The 22,193-nt window shown below is 42.5% G+C and overlaps 1 protein-coding gene across 1 annotated transcript in view; it reads left to right on the top strand.

The window, feature by feature from the left end:
- Positions 1–22,193, top strand: part of WDR59 (WD repeat domain 59) — a 1,485,413-nt gene that overhangs the window by 770,101 nt on the left and 693,119 nt on the right. Inside the window, exon 15 of the mRNA XM_044081604.1 lies at positions 11,451–11,607. Coding sequence (XP_043937539.1) covers positions 11,451–11,607 — 157 coding nt within the window. The remainder of the gene's footprint in view (positions 1–11,450; positions 11,608–22,193) is intronic.

The raw sequence follows: 22,193 nt of genomic DNA, 5'->3' as shown, positions 1-22,193 counted from the left end.
GATTATACCTGCATCTTACTTCCATCAGACGGCCCCTTTTCTACACCCCCAGCATATTGCCCTCCATCACTTTACAAGTAATCTGTCCTATCAGCTACTACAAATAAAAGCTTGTCTACAAAATAGCTGTAGAAAGTCTCTTTCTACACCCACTGCAAACTTCCCTTCCATCTCTGCATACATATTCTGCACTTTGTTACTACAAATAAAACTTCTACACTAAACTGTAGGTACTTTGTTTTCTAAGTTCCTTTTATCAAGATCAAATCCCAGCCTGCCTATTCACCATAAATACACTTTCGCTAGAATGTCTGAACTTGTACAGTAATTCACCTTCCATAATAACAGTTCCTCACATCCCATTCTTAAATCTACTATGACAATTCCTTCATTCCCATACCTGTATCAGTTACACAAATCCCCATTTTACAACATTAGTCTCACGTATACTACCCTAATTTATCAGCATGCTCCTGCCTCTTGTCTTAAATCATCTCTTACCACAATTTTCATTATCTATTAAATACATCACATGTACAGACAAGTATCCAATCAAAAGCCAAGCCTCATACCGACTTCATCTCCACCAGCCTGTATAACATTACATACCTTCACTTATACACACTTAAGCTCTTTATGAAAAAGGTAGCCTGATTAGGTTTATACATTAAGTGCAAAATTTAAACAAAACTCCTCCCCAGTACAACCCACTTCTTCTTCCACTGCAGTTATGTGGTGGCATATATCCAAACCCTGGTCCATCTCCTTTCTCCCTATTTAACCTTAACATTAGAAGCACTGGGAATAAATTGCAAGACTTCCACTTCTGGGTTGCACAAATCTCACCATGTAACCTTGTGCTAACAGAAACATTGCTAAATTCCAATATCCACAATACAGAATTTCTCTACCGAGACTGTAGTGTTTTCAGAGGTGATTTAAAAATACATATGAGCTGGATGAGTTGCTATTTTGTATCCTAGCACCCATGATCCATCACTGTGCCACTGTAATATCCCTCATTTCAGTAATGCCGAAATAATGCTTACCAAAACAACCCACGCAAAAGTATGAGCATAATTGCCCTGTCCATACCTTCAGGCAACATCTTCAGTACCAAAGACCTCTTATCCTGGGTTAATTCAAATGTTTCCCCGGAAAATGCTATCTTTGGAGATCTAAACATAGACTGGCATCATGAAGCCACTGATCTTTCAATGTTCTTCGTGTTTCACTGTTGCAGTAATCACACCTGTGTTATCTGCCTGCAGGTAGCCCTCAGTCAACCCAAATACCAGAGTCTTGGGATTTCTGCGTCGGATGCTGTCGCCTCTTCCATGACGTTAGGTCGTCAGGGGTATAAAACATGCAGCCGAAGCCATTACATCAGTCTTTCTTGCCGAGAAGGAGCCCAAAGCAGAAGCTGTTCGCAAGTGCCGGTTGGCTGCTACCTGAAATTTTCATTTTTTCTAGTTTCAGACCTGATGTCTTCTAAAACTAAGTACTCCATTGGGGATTCTTTTTTCTTGCTCTAACCGATGTCCGAAAAAATTAACAATTGTCTTGTCTGTGGAAAGCAAATACCTCACAGAGATTTTCATTCTTACTGTGTCACCTGTTTAGGCCCAGACCACGCCTTCGCTAGCTGTCGATTTTGTGCCTTGTTTAACGCCCGAAGCATTCATCGTCGGGCTATTTTTGTAGCTAAATTCTTTCGCTGTCATTCTCCTTATTCCAAAATGGCTTTGGTGAGCCATCCGACTACCAATCTTCCAAAAAAGCGCAAAGACAGAGAGAGACCGCATAGGTCAAAAACTGCCGACGATGCTTCCGTTAAGCTTGTCGCCTGTCCTCTAGTACTCAGTGAGGCACCTTTGCAGCCCCTGATGCCTGCTTCTACAGATTTGCAGGCCTCTGCTGAGACCCATTTGGAGTCCGGTATGCCGTGAGATGCTTCTTCGACTATGGTACTTGCGGATGTCTCTACCTTGGATGGGTCCAGAGCCGCTATGCAGGCATCGGCGTCTGAGGGTGTATTCCAACCTACCGATATTCATATTAAACCGACAACTTCATTTCCTACTAAAACTACAGAGTTTCTCAGGCCCAGAGTTCGCACTACGCCTAGAAAACGGACTTCCAAAGCGCATGCTCATCCTCTCATGCCACAAAAACAAATGCTTAGAATGGCTGAAGACCTTATTACTCTAATTAGGGGAGGCCAGCCTTCCCCTGTCAAAAGACAAAATTGAATTTCCTTCTCATTCTACAGACCAGGAGTCTAATGACTCTGACCCTTCTGGTTACCAGGACATACCCTTATCTACCTATGAGGATTCAAATGCAGAGGAATCCATTCCTTCTGCCTCCCCTCCAGAGGATTTCTCGTTTGGTGAAATCTTGCATAACTTGAGAGCATTTCCGCTGGGAATGCCAGGACTATCCTCAGTCCAAAAAGAGACTCAGGGAATTTAGATTTGCCTCAGCACAGGCATCTAGCTATACCCCCTGTCCTGGATATTGTAGACAATGTGTTCTTGGAGTCTAGTCTTACTCCTGAAACATTACCACCTGCTCCTAGAAAACCTGACAGGTTCTACAGAGTACCTGATTCTCACAAATTTCTCTTTAAAAATACTACTGCGGATCCAGAGACCATTTCCCAGGGACCTAAAGTCATTAAGGCTACTACAGCAAAAAACCCTACCCCTTCAGACAGGGATTCTAGTGCTTGACAGATGGGGTAAGAAGGTATATACCTCTGCAACACTTGCAATCAGGGCTTTGAATTGCCAGTTTCACATGTTGAAGTACCAGCAACATATTATGGAACTAATTAAACAAAAAAATGGTGTTACTTCCAGATTGTGCAGAAAATAAAGATTTACAAGAGTTAATGCATTCTGCAAACCAAGTAAGTAAACATACTTTGCAATGTGGGTTTGATGCCTTAGAAGCATCTTGCAGGGCTGCTGTCACTGGGTCTGTACTGAGAAGGCATGCTGGGTTAAAAGAACAAGTCTTGCCTGACCATGTCAAAGCAAAATTACTAGATGCTCCATTAAATCAGGAGCGTTTGTTTGGCACAAAATCAGAAGTTGTTCTTAAAAAGATGGAAGAAAGAGCTAAATCTATGCAAACAGTCAAAGATTTCTAACCGGTGCAGCCACCTAGATCCAGTAGGCATTGGCCTTCAAAAGACTGGTCCTTTCCAGTCCCTCTCAGGCCTTCTCAGTTCAAACCCAGGGGAAGCAGACCACCAAGACTACAGTCTCAGGGTATGCAGAGATCTAAACAATGGAGTGTTTCCACCTCAAAACCAGGGAGTGGTAAGCCACCCCCTTATGGAAAAAGTTCACAATGACTTTCCAGTTATCCTTTCCAGCCATGCCCAAGTACTTGCGCACCTTGGAGGAAAACACACCCTTCATGTAAAAAAACTGGATGTCCATTACTCAAGACAGATGGATTCTAAACATTGTATCCCAGAGATACAGATTCTACTTCCACTCACTGCCAACACCAAGTGGGTTGCCAGACCTTCCTCCAAACCAGTGAGCAGAGGCTCAAAAGCAAGTACTTTCCCTTCTCCATATCAGAGCTATTCAACCTGTTCCAGTAGAACAAAGAGAACAGGGTTTCTACTCCAGACTGATGTCCTTCAAGAATGCAACTGCAGTCATAACATATTGGTTGTCCTGCCTCAGGCAGCCCTCGGTCGGCCGAATTCCAAAGTCTGGGTCCGGCGTTGGCTGGTGTCGCCTCCTCTCCGACGTTACAACGGCTGGAGTATAAAGGCACCGGACGACGCCATCTTCTCCAGTCTTTCTTGCCGCGCGGTGCCCGAAGCAGAAGCAGTTCGCAAGTGCCGGTCGGTCAGCTCCTGTGTTTTCAGTACCGAAGTCATCTAAAAGCTAAGTACCCGTTGGGAACATTTTTCTTGCCTCAGCCGATGTCAGAACAAATTGAGAAAGTTAATAATTGTTTGTCTTGTGGTAAACAAATACCTCATAAGGACTTCCATTCTTACTGTCTTCCTTGCCTGGGCCCAGACCACGACGTCTCGGACTGTGCTGCCTGTGCTTGCTTTAATAAGCGCACTCTCAGGCGCCGGGCAGAATTTGCTGAAGACTTTTTTGGCGAATCCTTCGCATATACCATGCCGTCGGATCTACCGACAGCTCAATCTTCCAAAAAGCGGAAGGACCGGGACCGGCATCCTCGGCCCGTGTCCTCTACTGATACTACTCCTAGACCCTCCGCTAGTGCTACGGTCCCTGCGGAAGCGGTAATTCAGCCGCTCCAGGCCGATGACACAGCGTTAACTAGTCCTTCGGTCCCGGAGACCTCTCTGGTGCCGGTTGTTGATTTTCCTCCGGATACCGAAGTTCTTGATTTACCCGACACCATTCTGGTGGACAAGGTCACTCCTGCATGTGGGGCTGCTAGGCCTCCTGTATCTATGTCCATCAAGGCCTTTGCACGTGCTAAGGCCGCCAGCCAGGCCAAGGCCCATCCTAAAGCTGCTGTCCAGGCCCCCTCTTCTGATAAACAGATTATGTCTCTTGCTGCAGACCTTATTTCCCTTATCAGGGGGTCTCAGCCTCACCCAGACAGAGGTTCTCCGCTTCCCGCAGAGAAAAGGCCTAGAACTGAGCAGACTGAAAACCTCTCTTCAGATGAGGCCTCTGGGGATTCTGAGCATTCAGGTATTCAAGAAGAATCCTTTCAGGCCTATGAGGACTCTGATGCTGAGGAATCAATTCCCTCTGCCTCTCCTCCAGAGGATTTCTCTTTTGGTGAAGTCCTGCACTCAATGAGGGAACATTTCCAATGGCAGGGTCAGGAATTCTCTGATTCCAGGAAAAGGCTCCGTATCTTCCTAAAACTTCCCCAGCACAGACCTTTAGCTATTCCTCCTGTGATGGATGTTTTGGATGATGTTTTCTCCGATTCCAGTGCTAACCCTGATTCTCTCCCCCCTGCTCCTGTCAAGCCAGACAGATATTACAGAGTCCCTGACACTCACAACCATCTCTTTAAGGCCCACACCATGGATTTAGAAACTATTTCACAGGGTCCCAAGGGAGTGGCTACCTCCACTGCCAAGAATCCTTTGCCAGCGGATAGGGAAGCTAGGTCTATGGAGAGATGGGGTAAAAAAGTTTATACCTCTACCACCCTAGCCATGAGGTCACTTAATTGCCTTTTTCATATGTTTCAGTACCAGGATTTTTTACTGGATGATTTACAGAAAAATTTAGCCTCTCCTGAGCCTATTGATAGAAAGGCATTGCAGGAACACATACATAACACTCAGCAGGTTAACAATCATTTTCTTCAGTGTGGTTATGATGCATTGGAGGCTTCATGTAGGGCAGCCATGACTGGGGCTGTGATACGTAGACATGCTTGGATAAAAGATCAGCCACTGCCAGACCATGTCAAAGTAAAGTTACTTGATGCACCTCTGGAGAAACAGAAGCTTTTTGGTGCTAATGCACAAGATGTGTTGAAATCCATTGAGGAAAAAGCTAAGTCAGTACAGACAGTCAAGGATTTCCTCCAGGTTCAGCCACCCAGATTCAGTAGAAACTGGCCTTCAAAGAATCGGTCCTTCCCAGACTTGGACAAGTTTCAAAGGGGAAAGAACAGGCGTGGCCGAGGGCGAGGCCAATACCGAGGCTCCTACAGGGGCCACCAATGGCAACCTACAAATCAAAGAAGTGCTGCAGCCAGTCCAGCTGCACCACAAGGACAATCACAATGACTTGACTTTCATACCGCCTACAAGGGCTCAGAGAGAAGCACCCTTGGGCGGAAAATTATCCTTATTCTCAAAAAACTGGCATATCTTATCCAAGGACAACTGGATTCTGGATTTAATAGACAAGGGTTACAGATTCCACTTCCATACTTTACCTACAAGACAATGCATGCCAAACCTGCCACTCCATCAAAGGGCAGAGGCACTCATTCAAATTTCAAAGCTATTAAGTATAAAAGCAATAGAAAAGGTACCTCCTCAGGAACAAGGCCAGGGATTTTATTCAAGACTGTTCCTTGTTCCAAGAAAGGAAAACAAATGGAGGCCTATACTGGACTTGTCTACTCTAAATACCTTTCTCATTGTGCCAAAGTTCAAAATGCTGATGTTACAGCAGCTCCTTCCCATGCTGGGCAAGGGGTCTTGGCTGGTCACTCTGGACCTCAAGGAGGCATACCTGCATGTCCCAATCAGACAGAGCTGCAGAAGATAACTCAGATTTCTTGCAGGGACAGAGCATTATCAATTCTCAGCATTGCCGTTTGGCTTATCTACTGCGCCCAGAGTGTTCACAAAATGCCTGGCATCAGTAGTGGCACACTGCAGACTCCAGGGAATTCAAATATACCCCTACCTGGATGACTGCCTCATACAAGCAGACAACAAACAAACTTTAACAAAAAACTTGGACTATGTCATGCAAATACTACAGGCCTTGGGATACACAGTCAACATTCAGAAATCAAGACTACGGCCATCCCAACAGATTATCTTCCTAGGGGCCAAACTGGACACGCAAACACAAATGGCCTACCTCACAGAGGAAAAACAACAGCAGTTACCAGAGTACTTCAAAGGCTTAGCACAGCTCTCCCAGCTGACTGCAAGGAAACTCCTGCAGGCCCTGGGATTCATGGCATCATGCATTCTTCTGATACCTTTGGCAAGACTTCATATGAGAAAGCTGCAATGGTATTTAAAAAGCTTATGGTCCCAACACAGCCAAAGCCTAGAGGATGTAATCCCACTTATTCCATGTCTGCAAAAAGAATTCTTGTGGTGGTCTCAAGCAAGTCAATCAAACAAAGGCATGTCTTTCAACAGGCCTCAAGCAGGACAAATAATTACAACAGACACCTCGGATCATGGATGGGGGCGCACATGGAGGGCAGATGCGTTCAAGGTCAATGGACACCAAAGGAAAGACATCTGCACATAAACCAAAAAGAGATGTTGGCAGTGATACATGCAATCGAGAGTTTCGAAAAATCACTGTAACAAGGGCATTTACTAATAAGGACAGACAACACCACTGTCATGTGGTATATAAACAAGCAGGGAGGGACTCGTTCATACCCACTCTGCAGACTAACAATGATTCTCTGGGAAAAAGCACCGAGTCTGAAGATACAACTGCAATCCCAGTTTGTGCCAGGCAAGGACAATGTACTGGCGGACAAGCTGAGCAGAAACTTCTTGGATCCACATGAATGGATGCTGCATCCCCACATTTTCTCACAAATAACAAAGACATGGGGAAGACTGGACATAGATCTCTTTGCGTCTCACATGAATCATCACCTGGAAAAGTTCTGTACCAGGACCCACCATCCTCTAGCCTGGACAACGGATGCTCTCTCCTTCAGCTGGAATTCCCTAAAAATTTATGCATTCCCTCCTCTGCCACTGTTGACCAAGGTGATCCTGAAGATCAAAGCAGAACAACCAACAGGCATTTTGATAGCTCCAGACTGGCCAAAGCAACACTGGTACCCATTGCTGCTGAGCATAACTCGGACCAAACCGTGGCCTCTGCCCCTATGGTCCCTGCTCCTAACACAACACAACTAAAGGACTGTTCACCAAAACCTGAAAACATTACATCTGACAGCCTGGAGGTTACCTTAACTCCTTCCGCTTCCACTCTTTCCAAGGCAGTTCAGGACATTTTATTGGAAGCACGCAGGCCTTCCACCAGAAAAACCTATTCAGCCAAGTGGAAGAGATTCAGCATCTGGGCTGCCAACAAGGGTCAGGATACAACAGTACTGAGTATACCTCAGATATTGGAATACTTGGCAGAAATGTTTCACTCTGGACTCTCATATTCTTCCATAAAGATTCATGCCTCAGCAATCTCAGCAAGATACAATTGTGATTCAGCAGTGTTCTCACATCCTTTGCTAAGACAGTTCCTAAGAGGAATAAAGAATATCAAACCTCCCAGAAAACAACCAATTCCTGCATGGGACCTCAAATTTGTATTGGAAAAATTAACTCTTCCTCCCTTTGAGCCAGCAGCAACCTCAGAGATACAATTTCTATCATGGAAAATGTTTTTTCTATTGGCAGTCACATCAGCAAGAAGAGTCTCGGAGATACAGGCACTCATGGCAGTACCTCCTTTCCTCATTTTTCATCAGGACAGATTCTCTCTAAGAACAAATCCTTCTTTCATGCCAAAGGTAATTTCCAGGGTGTCTCTAAATCAGGTTATTCACCTTCCTACTTTCTTCCCCAATCCTCAAAATAGAGGGGAAAGACTGCTACATACATTGGACATACACAGGCAACTACGCTACTACTTGGACAGAACTAAGGCCACCAGAAAGTCTTACCAGCTGTTTGTAGCCTATGCTGCTGGAAAACAGGGAAAAGCAATCTCCAAGCAAACAATTTCAAAATGGATTGGACATTGCATCAGATTCTGCTATTCTTACCATGGAAAAAGTGTGCCAGCCAATATTAGGCCACATTCTACCAGAGCTATAGCCACATCCACAGCTTTCCTAAGAGGAGTGGCTACAAAGGACATTCTAGAGGCTGCTACATGGAGCTCCGTGCATACATTTACCAAACACTACAACCTGCCTTTATACTCCAGATCCCGAGCAGGCTTTGCTTCGGCAGTCCTGCAGGGCATTTTAGCTACACCATCCTTTTCTTAGCTCCATCCACCCCCAGCTTGGCTATGGTATTCAACCCATATGTTATGACTGCAGTTGCATTCTTGAAGGACATAGTACAGTTTTGTACCTACCATAAATGTAGATGTCCGATAGATATGCAACTGCAGTCGGATTTTCCCTCCCTCCTTCCCCTCTTATCCTTCTTTATGGGTCCATTCCCCCTATTCCTATTAGCTGGGGGTATCTCCTATGGTGTATCTGTTTATTACTGTTGTGCATGTCTGGAATTGTTTATCCATTCACCAAATTTAGCCTTCCTAGGAGGGCACTTGGCATCTGGGGCAAGAAACACTGAAGAAGATGGCGTCGGCCGATGCCTTTATACTCCAGCCGTTGTGACGTCGGAGGAGGCGACACCAGCCGACGCCGGACCCAGACTTTGGAATTCGGCCGACCGAGGGCTGCCTGAGGCAGGACAACCCATATGTTATGACTGCAGTTGCATATCTATCGGACATCTACATTTATGGTAGGTACAAAACTGTACTTTCCTGCTGCCCAGAAAAGAGGGCTCTTGGCACCCGATCCTGGATCTATCAATCCTCAACACCTTTCTGGTGGTCCCAAAATTCAAAATGCTTACACTGCAACAGCTTCTTCCTATGCTAGCCAAGGATGCCTGGTTAGTCACCCTAGACTTAAAAGAAGCTTATCTGCACATCCCCATAAAGGGAGTCTTGCAGGAAATATCTACGTTTCGGGGCAGGCTGTATGCACCATCAGATCTCTGCACTTCCCTTTGGCTTATCTACTGCACCAGAGTATTCACAAAATGCCTAGCTCCAGCCATTGCATACTGCAGGCAGAGAAATATTCAAATCTACCCATACTTGGACGATTGCCTGATTCAGGCGGACAGTCAGGAATTGCTACTTCAGCACTTGGCATTTGTAAAAAGACTTCTAACTTCACTGGGATAAACCATCAACGAAAAGAAATCATAACTGATGCCCAGCCAACAAATTGTATTCCTGGGAGCAAGCTTGAACACAACTTCCCAGATGGCATTCCTCACTCCAGAAAAGCAGGTCCATTTGACAAACTATTTCAAACTAATGGCCAACAAAACCTAGCTGTCTGCAAAGAAAATACTGCAAGCCCTAGGGTTCATGGCCTCATGCATTCTGCTAATTCCATATGCAAGACTGCATTTGAGGAAACTTCAGTGGTACTTAAAAAGTCTCTGGTGTCAACATTCTCAGGACCTGGAAAACAGTGATTCCTATCATACCTTGTCTAAGGGCAGAGTTCTTTTGGTGGGCAGAAGCATACAACCACAACAAGGGACTTCCTTTCACTCAACCCCTCACCGCCCAAACCCTGACAAACAGACACATCAGACTGTGCATGGGGGCTCACATGGCAGGCAAATGCATTCAAGGCAAATGGAGCCCAGAACAAATTCCCCTGCATATCAATCAAAAATAAATGCTAGCTGTACAGAATGCTCTGACAGTTTTCAAATACCTTATCCTTCCAGGACAGCTCCTGATAAAGACAGACAACACCGCAGATGTTCATCGTGTTACACTGCTGCAGTCATTACACTTGGGTTATCCTGCCGTCAGGATGCTGGACGGATGTTGAACTGTCCTTGGCAGGAGATCCCTTAGGTAATGAATGCTGCAACAGTGATATGGAAGGACATCAGGACATCATGTAATGCACCATCCTAACATTTCTCTGATGCCTTTGTCTGTCTGTGTATGCTTTTCCCCATCATTCCAGTTTTATGTTTACCATGACCCTTTTCTGCATTATTAAATCTGTACTGTTTAACTTGCATGTTGAAACTCTACAAATTTATAATACAAATACTGACTGATCCACATAATTTCAGTGACCAATGTAATATTTGCATTTAAATGTAAATTTAAACTGTTTTAGAACTCTTCAATTTTGAAAACCATGTAGTCATTAAAACCAATCTAAAACTGCACTTCTGTGTTGATGTAGCTGAATAGATATCATGAACCTCTCTGCCTATCCAGTTAAACAAAAAACATTTAAAATCTTGATAATTCATAACTCACCCTTCTGAACCTTTCCTGTCGGCTGTGTGCCACCATATACTAACCTGGAATATTGTTTGGAATTCAACCCATTTCAAAGACCCACCAAGCAGAGTCCCTAGTGTTAGCAGTAGCAGATATTGTCTTACTTTATCAGTTAGCCTGTGTGGGAACCATCCTTAGTGAGTTACGCTTACCCTATAGGTTTAAACACCGCCACATTTTACTGCCTACTGTTGTTCCCTGCAAGCTGAGCAAGTATGTGTTCATGTATCTTCTTCTAAGCAGTGTATACATTAACTCTTCATTGTTTTTTTCCTTGATTTTTAGGAAGTGCACACTATTGGTAGTTGGGGGGCAAACTGGAGAAGTTAGGATTAATCTCACTCTCCTAATGCAGAGATTGATGTCAGGGTTTGCAGCTGAGTATGGCAGGTGTACCATGATTTGCAGGAGCTTTCAAGAAAATAATATTGAACTGGAGAATAAGAAGATTTAACCCATCATTGCCCACAGATGAGGGTCCCCTTACAGATCAACTGGTTCTGTAAAACTATGTCTCACTTTCATTAAACTTGATCATCCTGTCTTCATCTATTCCCAGATTCTTTATCGGGAAGTGTATATACAGAACTTGGAGGAGATTCTAGCTGATTTATAATTGCTTGATAATTTTCATATGTCTCTTTTGTTTTGTTTCAGAAACAGGAAGACACTGGATCTACCAATCCTTATTCTCTTTCTACTCCCGTGTCCTCACCACTTCCAGCATTCCCACGAGTCAGCAACACTTATGGATCTTACCAGGATGCCAACATTCCATTCCCTCGCACCTCTGGAGCCAGATTTTGTGGCGCAGGTTAGTAAAGTACTTGTGTATGTCTTTCTTTGAGTTGTTCCTTTCTTTTTGTGTAGGAGAAGGGATGTCACTGTTGGAAGTTAACATACCACAATTAAGGCAGGAGAGTTGTAATTTCTGGTGGTATGAGGGCAGCAGTTCCTCAGTTAGAAGGGTTTTTAATTAAAAATAGCTACTTGTATTTTTTTTTTCTTTAAGCTCGGGAAATTAAGCTGTGGCTAGAATACTGTATCAAAGATTTTAGCTGTCCGGTTTTATGGAGCATTTGCAAACTTATAGCATGATAAGTGCGCAACGGTTTTAATTGGTTAGCCTGCTTTCCGTATGAGAGCTGTACAATTATTCTTGTATAGACTGGTTCCCATCCATGCTTTCTTAGGTGGCTTAAATGGTGTGCTATGTAAAGAAAACAGACTAGTGTTATTTCTATGTACAGACTATCTTTTGAGTTCATATGTATTTGTGACATTTATTAGCCTCTTCTACACTGTTTTTCAGTGTGTTAGTAACAGAAAGAGAGCAAACTGTGTGGAGTGGAGCCATTTTCTTCACATCACAACCTTTACTCCTGGAAATAATTATTTGGGTTTGAGTTACTCTGCATTAGCAAAGTATTTACTTCAAGCAATATGTCTGCATCAGTACAGAGATTCAGTGTGAAAGTGTCTGATTGCAGGACTGACAGCACTGAGTTAAAGGCAAGCTTTTTATTCTTGAGAGCTACACTGCCAGTTAGTAATGCATCTTTCTACATTAATCATTCACTTGTACAAAGTTTGGACAGCATTTATTAGGTATTGTTGCAGCTGACATGCCTGGAGAATTCCTCAGCTAAAGGCGATTACCACCTATAGCCTTGTCTGATCAGAACACTGTTCCATTTGAGGCTGATACAGCAATTCAGAAAATATTAAGCAGGCCATGGATTACTCCCTACTATACTGACTATAACAGTTTAATTGCTCAAATTGCTTACATAGACTAGAGGATTTTATCTTCCTCCTCCTCTGAGTCTCAGTATTGATATTTGACTCTTGAAAGTCTGTTGAGTTTTAGTGATATCCAGTTTAAGAGTAAAAATAAAAGTAACACCACTGTACCTCTTTGGTGAAATAGATCAATTTGAAGGCTGTATAGAAAGAAAAGAGAACTTAAAACTTATTTACAAAAAAATTCTTACAAATAGATCTTGGAAAAATATCTTGTATATTTCCAGTGAATATCAATAAAAATAATACAATATGTAAGAAATTTATAACGGGAAATTAGATTATCTAAGGTAAGTTATAAGCATAAACCCTTCTAATAATAAGGCATTCTGCACACACATTAATATAATAAATGATAAATCACTAATTAATACAATTAAAATAGATAATGTTGTTTTTCAGGTTGCATATATTATTACAAGTGAATTTAATCAATTTTTTTCTTCCAACTTATCTGGTAACCAAACTGACTATATTGAACATATTGTGGTTTCTGGATATTGTATGTTAGTGACTGAGACATTACTTTAAAGGCTGTTACTTAATAAAACAAAGAAGACTGCACCCATGGGCACTGACTTGATATTGGGTCACCTCTGACTAGAATAAAGGAAATAATAACACCCATTTTGTTTAACCTTTTTAATAAATTTTTGATTAATGGATTTGCTTTTAGTTGCATAAGTACCAGTTTAACAGTTATGGATTTAGATCAGATGGTTTTGTAAGGGGGAAGGTCCACCTTGAGTAATTTAATAAGTTTTAATGAACAGGTAACCTTGGCTTTGGATTTGGGACTGCCCCGGTGTAATTTTCATTGAACTTACTAAAACTTTTGACAGTCCTCCATAGAAGGATATTTGTAACTGTTTACTGAAAACCAATATAAATTGTGACACAACAAGACGGATTAGGAACCAATGTGTCAAGATAAATAACACCTGTCCTGACTACTTACCTGTAATGTCTGATGTTTTTCAGGGATTGGTCTTAGGACCACACTTATTTAACATAATTTTTTTCTCAATTCCCAGGAATAATAAATTCTGGACATATAAATATGCTGTTGACTGCAAAACAGAATTTATGATCCAGAATAAGGCGGACTCTGATGATCTTAATATCTCCTTACAGTAAATGGGCATTAGCGATGTGGGATTAAGATTTAGTTTTGACAAATGTAATAAAATATATTTTATAAACAAATTTCAAAGGCAACTGATATACTTATCTACTACAGAGATGTTAATGTTATAACAAAAGCAGTAAGATGTATACACATTTTGCTCAGGAACCTTGCGACAAGAGATGAATATTGTTTAACTCTGATGTTTAAAACTTGTATAAGGCCAATTACTGAGTACGGGAACACATTTTATGTATACACTGAGTATATACAACTGAGCTCCCTTGAAAGGGTTTAGAGAAAATTGACTTAAATATTTATTTATTTAGATTTGTTTACTGGAGTAGTGCACTGATCTCATTGGACCATTTGCAGGCACATCCCGGGTGAATATTATCACATAGGTTTCCTTAAATGGCTTATAAAATATTTAATGATCCACTTTTACAAGTCATGTTTAATGTTAACAGAAATATAAAAATTCATCGGTATACCAACATAAAATGGTTGCTAATAATGGGAAACTCTAGAGTGTGACACTCATACATCACAGTTAGTTACACATCACTGGACTAATATACCTTTAGTAAGACAGTCTGAAGGATTGGAGTTTTTTAAAAGGGATTTTGGACTTTTGTGCCAGGGATAAAGGTTAGGTAATCTGTGCTCTTGGATGAATTTTTGGCCTAAGCAGTGTTTCTGAACTTATGAACAAAGTTTGAAATTGCAGAAGCTGTGTATCTGACTTTAGAGTAATTGTACAGTAGGAAGCAACTCTGATTTCCTCAGCCTGATGCAATTTAGATTTTTTGTCACTGCTGCACTCAAGGGCTTGCATGTCTTTTGCTGATGGATGTCATGTGCAAGACCATATGTGATTTTGTGTCTCTTGTGCTCCTCAGTCCTTTTCTTTTGCTCACACTGTTTAGATATCTATCCTGAAGTTTTTTTTTTGGAAGGTTTGTATGTTGGATGTCTAAAATGCCCAAACATTTCAATTTTACCTGCAATCATTAGATCATTAGCCAGGGCATAAACTGTCATTGCCTGCACTGACTGGGAAAAAGAGTACAACTTGAAAGTGCCACAGGTATCAGTACTGAAGCATGAGGCCTGCATAAACTCATTGAAAATGAATACCATGGAGGGTGTTTATCCAAGGAATTGGCAAAATTATTCTTGGAGTTATCCCGGATGGTAACATAATTCAGCATCAAACATTGATCAGAATCTCCATCAACAGACTGCTGAAAGGTCTATCAAACAAACACTGCACGACCCTAGAAAGAGACCATCCTGTGTGGCTGCTTAGTAAGACTACCTTATGTTGCTCACAAGCTTCCTTTTGGCCAGCAAAAGGGCCAAACTTGCAGCTGTCATTTGTCCTTGAAAAAATGTGAAAACTGCATCCCTGGCAGTCACCTTGAGGGGTGTATCCTACAGTATTTGTACTGAATCTCTCAAGTTTGAGTACGTTAAGCAGCACTATTTCTGACCAACTCACTTTAGATGGTCCTTTGATTCCCTTAAAAGAGGAGTAGTTAAACTCTGGTTTACTGGGTCTGCCTCCCTGAGGCCAAACAAGAGTCTCTGACTAACGCTGAGGATTACCTTCTAAACATTAATGGTGTGAAGTGGGGGTTGATGTTCATCGTGTTACCCTGCTGCAGTCATCACACTTGGGTTATCCTGCCGTCAGGCGGTCCCGCAGTCGGCCTGAATTCCAAAGTCTTGGTCCGGCGTCAGTTGCTGTCGCTTCTTCCCTTACTTCAGTGCGCCAGGGGTATATAAGAGGCATCCAATGCCATTTTCTTCAGTCTCTTGCCGCGTGGTGCCCGAAGCAGAAGCAGTTCGCAAGTGCCGGTCGGCTGACACCTGAGATTTTCGAGTCGAATTTCAGTCCGAAGTCTTCAATAAAGCTAAGTACCCCATTGGGGAACCTTTTCTTGCCTCAGTCCAATGTCAGAAAAAGTTAACAATTGCATTTCTTGTGGGAAGCAAATACCTCATAAGGACTTCCATTCCTGTTGTATTCCTTGCCTAGGCCCAGACCACAACATCACAGGTTGTCGGTTTTGTGCTAGGTTTAATAAACGAACTATCAAACGCCGTTTTGACTTTGCACGACATTACTTTGGTAGGAAGTTTAATTATATCATGCCGTCTGAGCAGCCGACGACAGGCATGCATAAAAAACGCAAGGATAAGAACAGGCAGCCCAGGAACAAGCCAGACGCCGAGGCCTCGGCTGGGCCTGTCACCAGTTCTCCTGTTTTCAGTGAGGCGCCTACGCAGCCCCTGACGACCACAGAACTGGAACCCCAGACTGCTGCAGATTCTCAAGCGGAGTTTACTAGGCCGATGCAGCCATCTTCATTAGGCCCTTCCTACACCGGAGCAGAAGTAGACCCCGGTGCAGTGGAAACACCTTTGGTTGCAGAAGGTGTTTTCAGACCGACTACACTCACCATTAAATCTTACTCTAAACTTAAAACTCCTTTAAAAACAAAGAAGACTGTACATCAGTCAACAGTACAAGGCCCCATGCCTAAGAAACCGATGCTTAAGATGGCTGAAGATTTGATTACCCTAATCAGGGGTTCCCATCCCCCTCCTAATAAAAGACCAAGACAAGAGGAATATTCTGCTTCCTCTGACCAGGTTTCAGTTTCCTCAGATTCTTCTGAGGAACAGGATTACACTTTTCCACCTTATGAAGACTCTGATGCTGAAGACTCTATTCTCTCAGCATCTCCCCCTGAAGACTACTCCTTTGGGAAAACTTTACATACCATGAGTGAACATTTCCACTGGGAAGGCAAGGACTACTCTGATTCTAAGAAAAGACTCCGAGAGTTCCTTTTATTACCCCAGCACAGACCTCTTGCTTTCCCTCCAGTTTTACATATTGTGGATGATGTTTACTTGGAGTCTAGTCTAAATCCAGACTCTCTACCTCCTGCTCCAGCCATGCCAGACAGATACTACAGAGTACCTGACTCGCACACATTCCTTTATAAAACCCTGTGGCTGACCCAGAAACAATTTCCCAGGGTCCTAAGGGAGCTAAAGCTTCTATCGCTAAAAATCCTGTGCCCTCTGAAAGGGATTCCAGAGCCCTAGACAGATGGGGAAAGAAAATATACACCTCAGCAACTCTGGCTATGAGAGCATTAAATTGTCAGTTTCACATGCTGAAATATCAGCAATTCCTAATGTCTCAATTAAAACAAAAAATGAGCACACATACTGAACAGTCTGAATTCAAGGAAATGCAGGATCTGTTGCATGCAGCTGAACAGGTGGGCAAACATACTTTACAATGCGGATTTGACTCATTGGAAGCTTCGTGTAGAGCAGCTGTTACTGGCTCTGTCATACATAGACATGCTTGGTTAAAAGAACAGACCCTTCCTGATCATGTTAAAGCAAAATTATTGGATGCACCTTTACAGCAGGATGTATTATTTGGTGTCAAAGAAAATGGAGGATAAGGCAAAGTCTATGCAGACGGTCAAGGATTTTTTGCAGGTGCAACCCCCTCGTTTCAGCAGAAATTGGACAACAAAAAACTGGTCCTTTCCAGCTTCTGACAGATCACAGAGGGGCAGATACAGATGCCCAAGGGGCAGAGGTCAGTCACAAGGCCCTTTCAGACCTCACCAATGGGGTACTGTTACCCAGAAAGGAGGAGAAGACATGCCCCAAGCTAGCAGAAGACAAACACAATGACTCAATCCTCAAACTACCAAGCAAATCTCTCCTGGCAGCTCCCCTGGGAGGAAAATTTGCATTTTTCACAGACAACTGGCACATCATCACAAAAGACAAATGGGTACTAAACATTGTATCCCAAGGATACAAATTCCACTTTCATACCTTACCAAGGATAAAAGGAATGTCAAACCTGCCACCAAATCAATGGGCAGAGGCACAAAAACAAATTACAGCTCTCATGGACATGAGAGCCATTCAACAGGTACCTACACAGGAGCAAGGACAAGGATTTTACTCTAGTCCCAAGAAAGGACAAAGCATGGAGACCCATTCTGGATCTTTCAATTCTGAACACCTATCTGCAAGTACCAAAATTCAAGATGCTAACATTACAGCAGCAGCTTCCCATGCTGGGCAAGAATGCTTGGCTAGTAACGTTGGACCTCAAGGAGCCATACCTGCATGTCCCTATCAGACAAAATTGCAGAAGATACCTCCGCTTCATTGCAGGTTCAACGCATTATCAATTCTCTGCACTGCCCTTTGGCTTATCTACTGCGCCCAGGGTCTTCACAAAATGCCTGGCACCAGTAATTGCATACTGCAGACAGAGAAATTCAAATATACCCATACCTGGACGACTGCCTTATTCAAGCAGAAAGCAAGGACATTCTTTTAAAGCATCTGGCATTTGTCAAACACCTTCTAAGTTGCCTAGGGTACACAGTAAACGAAAAGAAATCAAAACTAGTGCCCTCACAAAACATAATATTCCTGGGTGCCAGCTTGAATACAACGGCCCAGATGGCTTATCTCACGCCAGACAAGCAACAGCAGCTGACTAAATATTTCAAAATAATGGCAACAAAGACCCAACTCCCTGCAAGAAAAATTTTGCAGGCCTTGGGATTCATGGCATCTTGCATTCTACTAATACCATTTGCAAAACTGCATATGAGGAAATTACAATGGTACCTGAAAAGCGTATGGACTCAGCACAACCACAGCTTGGAAACAATGATACCGCTCATTCCCTGCTTTCAACAGGAGTTTCTATGGTGGGCACAGGCATGTCACCTCAACAAGGGTCAGCCTTTCACCTTACTCACAGCCAGGCAAACTATGACAACAGATGCATCGGACTATGCCTGGGGAGGACACATGGCAGGACAGTGCATTCAGGGCAAATGGACTACAGATCAGAGGCATCTGCATATCAATCAAAAAGAAATGCTAGCAGTACAGAATGCCCTAACAGCTTTCAAGAACCTCTTACACCCAGGACAACTAATAATAAAGACGGACAATACCACAGTAATGTGGTACATAAACAAGCAAGGGGGCACACATTCCTACCCTCTGTGCAGGCAAGCAATGACCTTGTGGAACACTGCACTGTCTTACCAGGTTCAATTACAAGCACAATTCCTGCCAGGAAAGAAAAACACATTGGCAGACGACCTAAGCAGAAACATCATGGATCCACACGAGTGGAAACTAGATCCACAAGTATTTGCAATGATAGCTCAAAAATGGGGACACCCAGACATAGATCTGTTTGCAAGTCCCCAAAACTACCAACTTCAAAAATTTTGCATAAGGACATTCCATCCACAAGCTTGGAGAGTGGACGCCCTCTCATTCAGTTGGAATACATTTACAGTGTATGCCTTTCCTCCACCGCCTCTTCTAGCAAAGGTACTGCTGAAAGTCAGATTAGTGAGGCCACAAATGATACTCATTGCACCAGACTGGCCACGCCAGCATTGGTTTCCAGTTCTAAGGAACATGGCCCACGGCCCGCCATGGATTTTACCACAGATTCCTCACCTGCTCACCCAGCGAAACAATCAGATTCTACACAGCCAGCTCAAGACTTTAAACCTGGCTGCATGGCAAATTACCTAAGCAACCAGCCAACACCTTTATCCAAAGCTTTATCCAAAGCTGTTATGGATGTCATTCTGGAGGCCAGAAGGCCCAGCACCAGGAAAATCTATTCAGACAAATGGAAAAGATTTTGCGCTTGGAACCAGGCTAAAGGCCAAAATCCACTGGATCCATTGTTCAGATTTTACAATATTTAACTGAGATGTTGCACAAGGAGCTTTCCTTTTCATCTATTAAGATCCATGCCTCAGCTCATTACAACACGGATCCTCCTTTATTCTCACATCCACTCCTAAGACAGTACCTCAGAGGGGCTAAGAATATAAGACCACCAAGGAGAGCACCAACACCTACTTGGGACCTTAACTTTGTTCTGGAAAAGCTTACACTGCCGCCCTTTGAACCAGCTTTTTCAGCTGACTTAAAATTTCTTTCATGGAAAACTGCCCTGCTATTAGCAATAACCTCAGCTAGAAGAGTCTCAGAGCTACAGGCACTAATGGCAGTGGAGCCTTTCCGCATTTTTCATCAAGACAGAGTTTCTCTATGAACTAACCCTTCCTTTATGCCAAAGGTGGTATCCAGTGTGGCCCTTAACCAAACCATTCATTTGCCCACCTTTTTCCCAAATCCCCAGAACAAAGGAGAAAGACTCCTGCACTCTTTGGACATTCACAGGCAACTACGTTACTACTTGGATAAAACTAAGGCTTTCAGAAAAACTGACCAGCTCTTTGTAGCCTATGCTTACAGGATCACAAGGAAAAGCTCTCTCAAAACAGACCATTTCTAAATGGATAGGACATTGCATACGTTTCTGCTACACGCATCATGGGAAACCGGTACCTGCTAACATTAGGTCCCACTCCACCAGGGCTACAGCTACATCAGCAGCCTTTCTCAGGGGAGTTCCAACCACAGATATTCTGGAAGCTGCAACTTGGAGTTCAGTGCACACCTTCACCAAACACCATCACTTACCTCTATATTCTAAGACTAGAGTTGGTTTTGCCACTGCAGTTTTGCAGGACCTACTAGCTTCTTCTAACCCTGTTTAACTCCACCCCCCATCCTTAGCTTTGGGATTCAACCCAAGTGTGATGACTGCAGCAATGTAACACAATGAACATAGTACAGTTTTGTACCTACCATAAATGTAGATGTTCGAGTGTTCACCCTGCTGCAGTCTAGGTTACCTTCCCTCCATCCCCTCTGTACTAGCTGAACTTATGTATACCACTCTATCCTACACAACCTCTGTAGTGTATTTGCTTGTGCCTAAAGGTTTGTTTTATTTTTATCTAGCTCTATGTGTATATATATATATATATATATATATATATATATATATATATATATATATATATATATATATTGCCTACCTATTGGGGGCACCTGACATCTGGGGCAAGAAAAACTGAAGAAAATGGCGTTGGATGCCTCTTATATACTCCTGGTGCACTGATGTCAGGGAAGAAGCGACAGCAACCAACGCTGGACCAAGACTTTGGAATTCAGGCCGACTGCGGGACCGCCTGACGGCAGGATAACCCAAGTGTGATGACTGCAGCAGGGTGAACACTCGAACATTGACATTTATGGTAGGTACAAAACTGTACTTTTTGCAGTTTACTCGCAACAAACTTCCACTCTCTCGATCTGTTCTTCTTACAGAACCACATTTTCTATGTCTTATCCTAATGGACTTTATGCTTTATTGTTCTCCTATTTATTCATTAATTTTACATTGTTATGGGTCTTATTCCTGATCATCTCCATCTCCCAACACCAGTGTCTGGTTCATATCCAGAGTACTTCTGTTTCTTCTAGACAGATCTGCACATTTTCTGTCATTTAAACATTTAGTTTTGAAGCAATGGAAAAGGTTTCACTGGTAGTCTCACCCCATGAGCTTTGTTGTCAGAAGAAATAGGGAACATGGTCCCCTTCAGTTTTTCAAGCTAACATTTTGCTGATTAAACTTTATTTCCTTCGTAGTTTGTCCTGCATTCAAAATGTCTTGGATCAGCTGAGGAAGGTATTCTGAAGAAATCTAAATAAAGCAGCATAAATCTCACACGTGCCTGTCAAATTTCCCGGAATGCCAGTATAAAGTTACTTCTCTTCTATCTAGTGTACAGTGAGTAATCATTATTTTTCAAACACACTGCTGTCAGAGTTTTTAGTACTGTTCCATTCTGTCACAGTTTTATCAGGAACAGATCTTTCTGCTGTTGTGATTGCATCTTTACTATTATAGGTCTCTGCTGCCTTCTTATGGACTGTCCCTCCCATTTAACAACTGCTAGGAAACACCAAGGCAGTTTCTTTATATACTTTCATAAAATTAATTCATTGTATTATTTTTTTATCTGCTACATCAAAAAAAAAAAAAAAATCCCAGGTTTTCCTTTCCTGTTGTGTTATCTAATAATATTTTTAAAGAATTATTTTTGAGAAGCTTTATGTTCAGCCAAGCAAGTCTTTTCTTCATTTCATTCTGTGATTTCTGTAGTTTTATCAGCTCATCTGAATAGCTAAGTAAAGCAGCCTCTATGTTTCTGTATTTTTGTCATTTGACTTTGTATATTCCATAAGTGTTTTTAATTATTAGACATTTCTGAGTGCATTTATTTTTCCTCTCAATTATTGGAATCCATCCCCTGTACCAACACTGAAAGAAACTTGAATTGCATTCTGTTGAATAGCTGCAAGAGTCTTACCAGCCAAAGTTTTTTTTTTTCTTTTCCAGTTGATTTTTGCTTACTCTGTTTAAAGTTCTTTGCTAGTATTCTGAGTAATTACTAGCCAGTAACTGACTTTTACAAAAGTAGATGAATTTTATGCACTTTCTCTTTAGCCTT

This window comes from Protopterus annectens, chromosome 8.part1, assembly GCF_019279795.1.
Source record: "Protopterus annectens isolate FY-2018-M chromosome 8.part1, PAN1.0, whole genome shotgun sequence".
NCBI classification, from domain to species: Eukaryota; Metazoa; Chordata; order Ceratodontiformes; family Protopteridae; genus Protopterus; species Protopterus annectens.
This window is presented reverse-complemented; position numbering and strand designations above follow the sequence as displayed.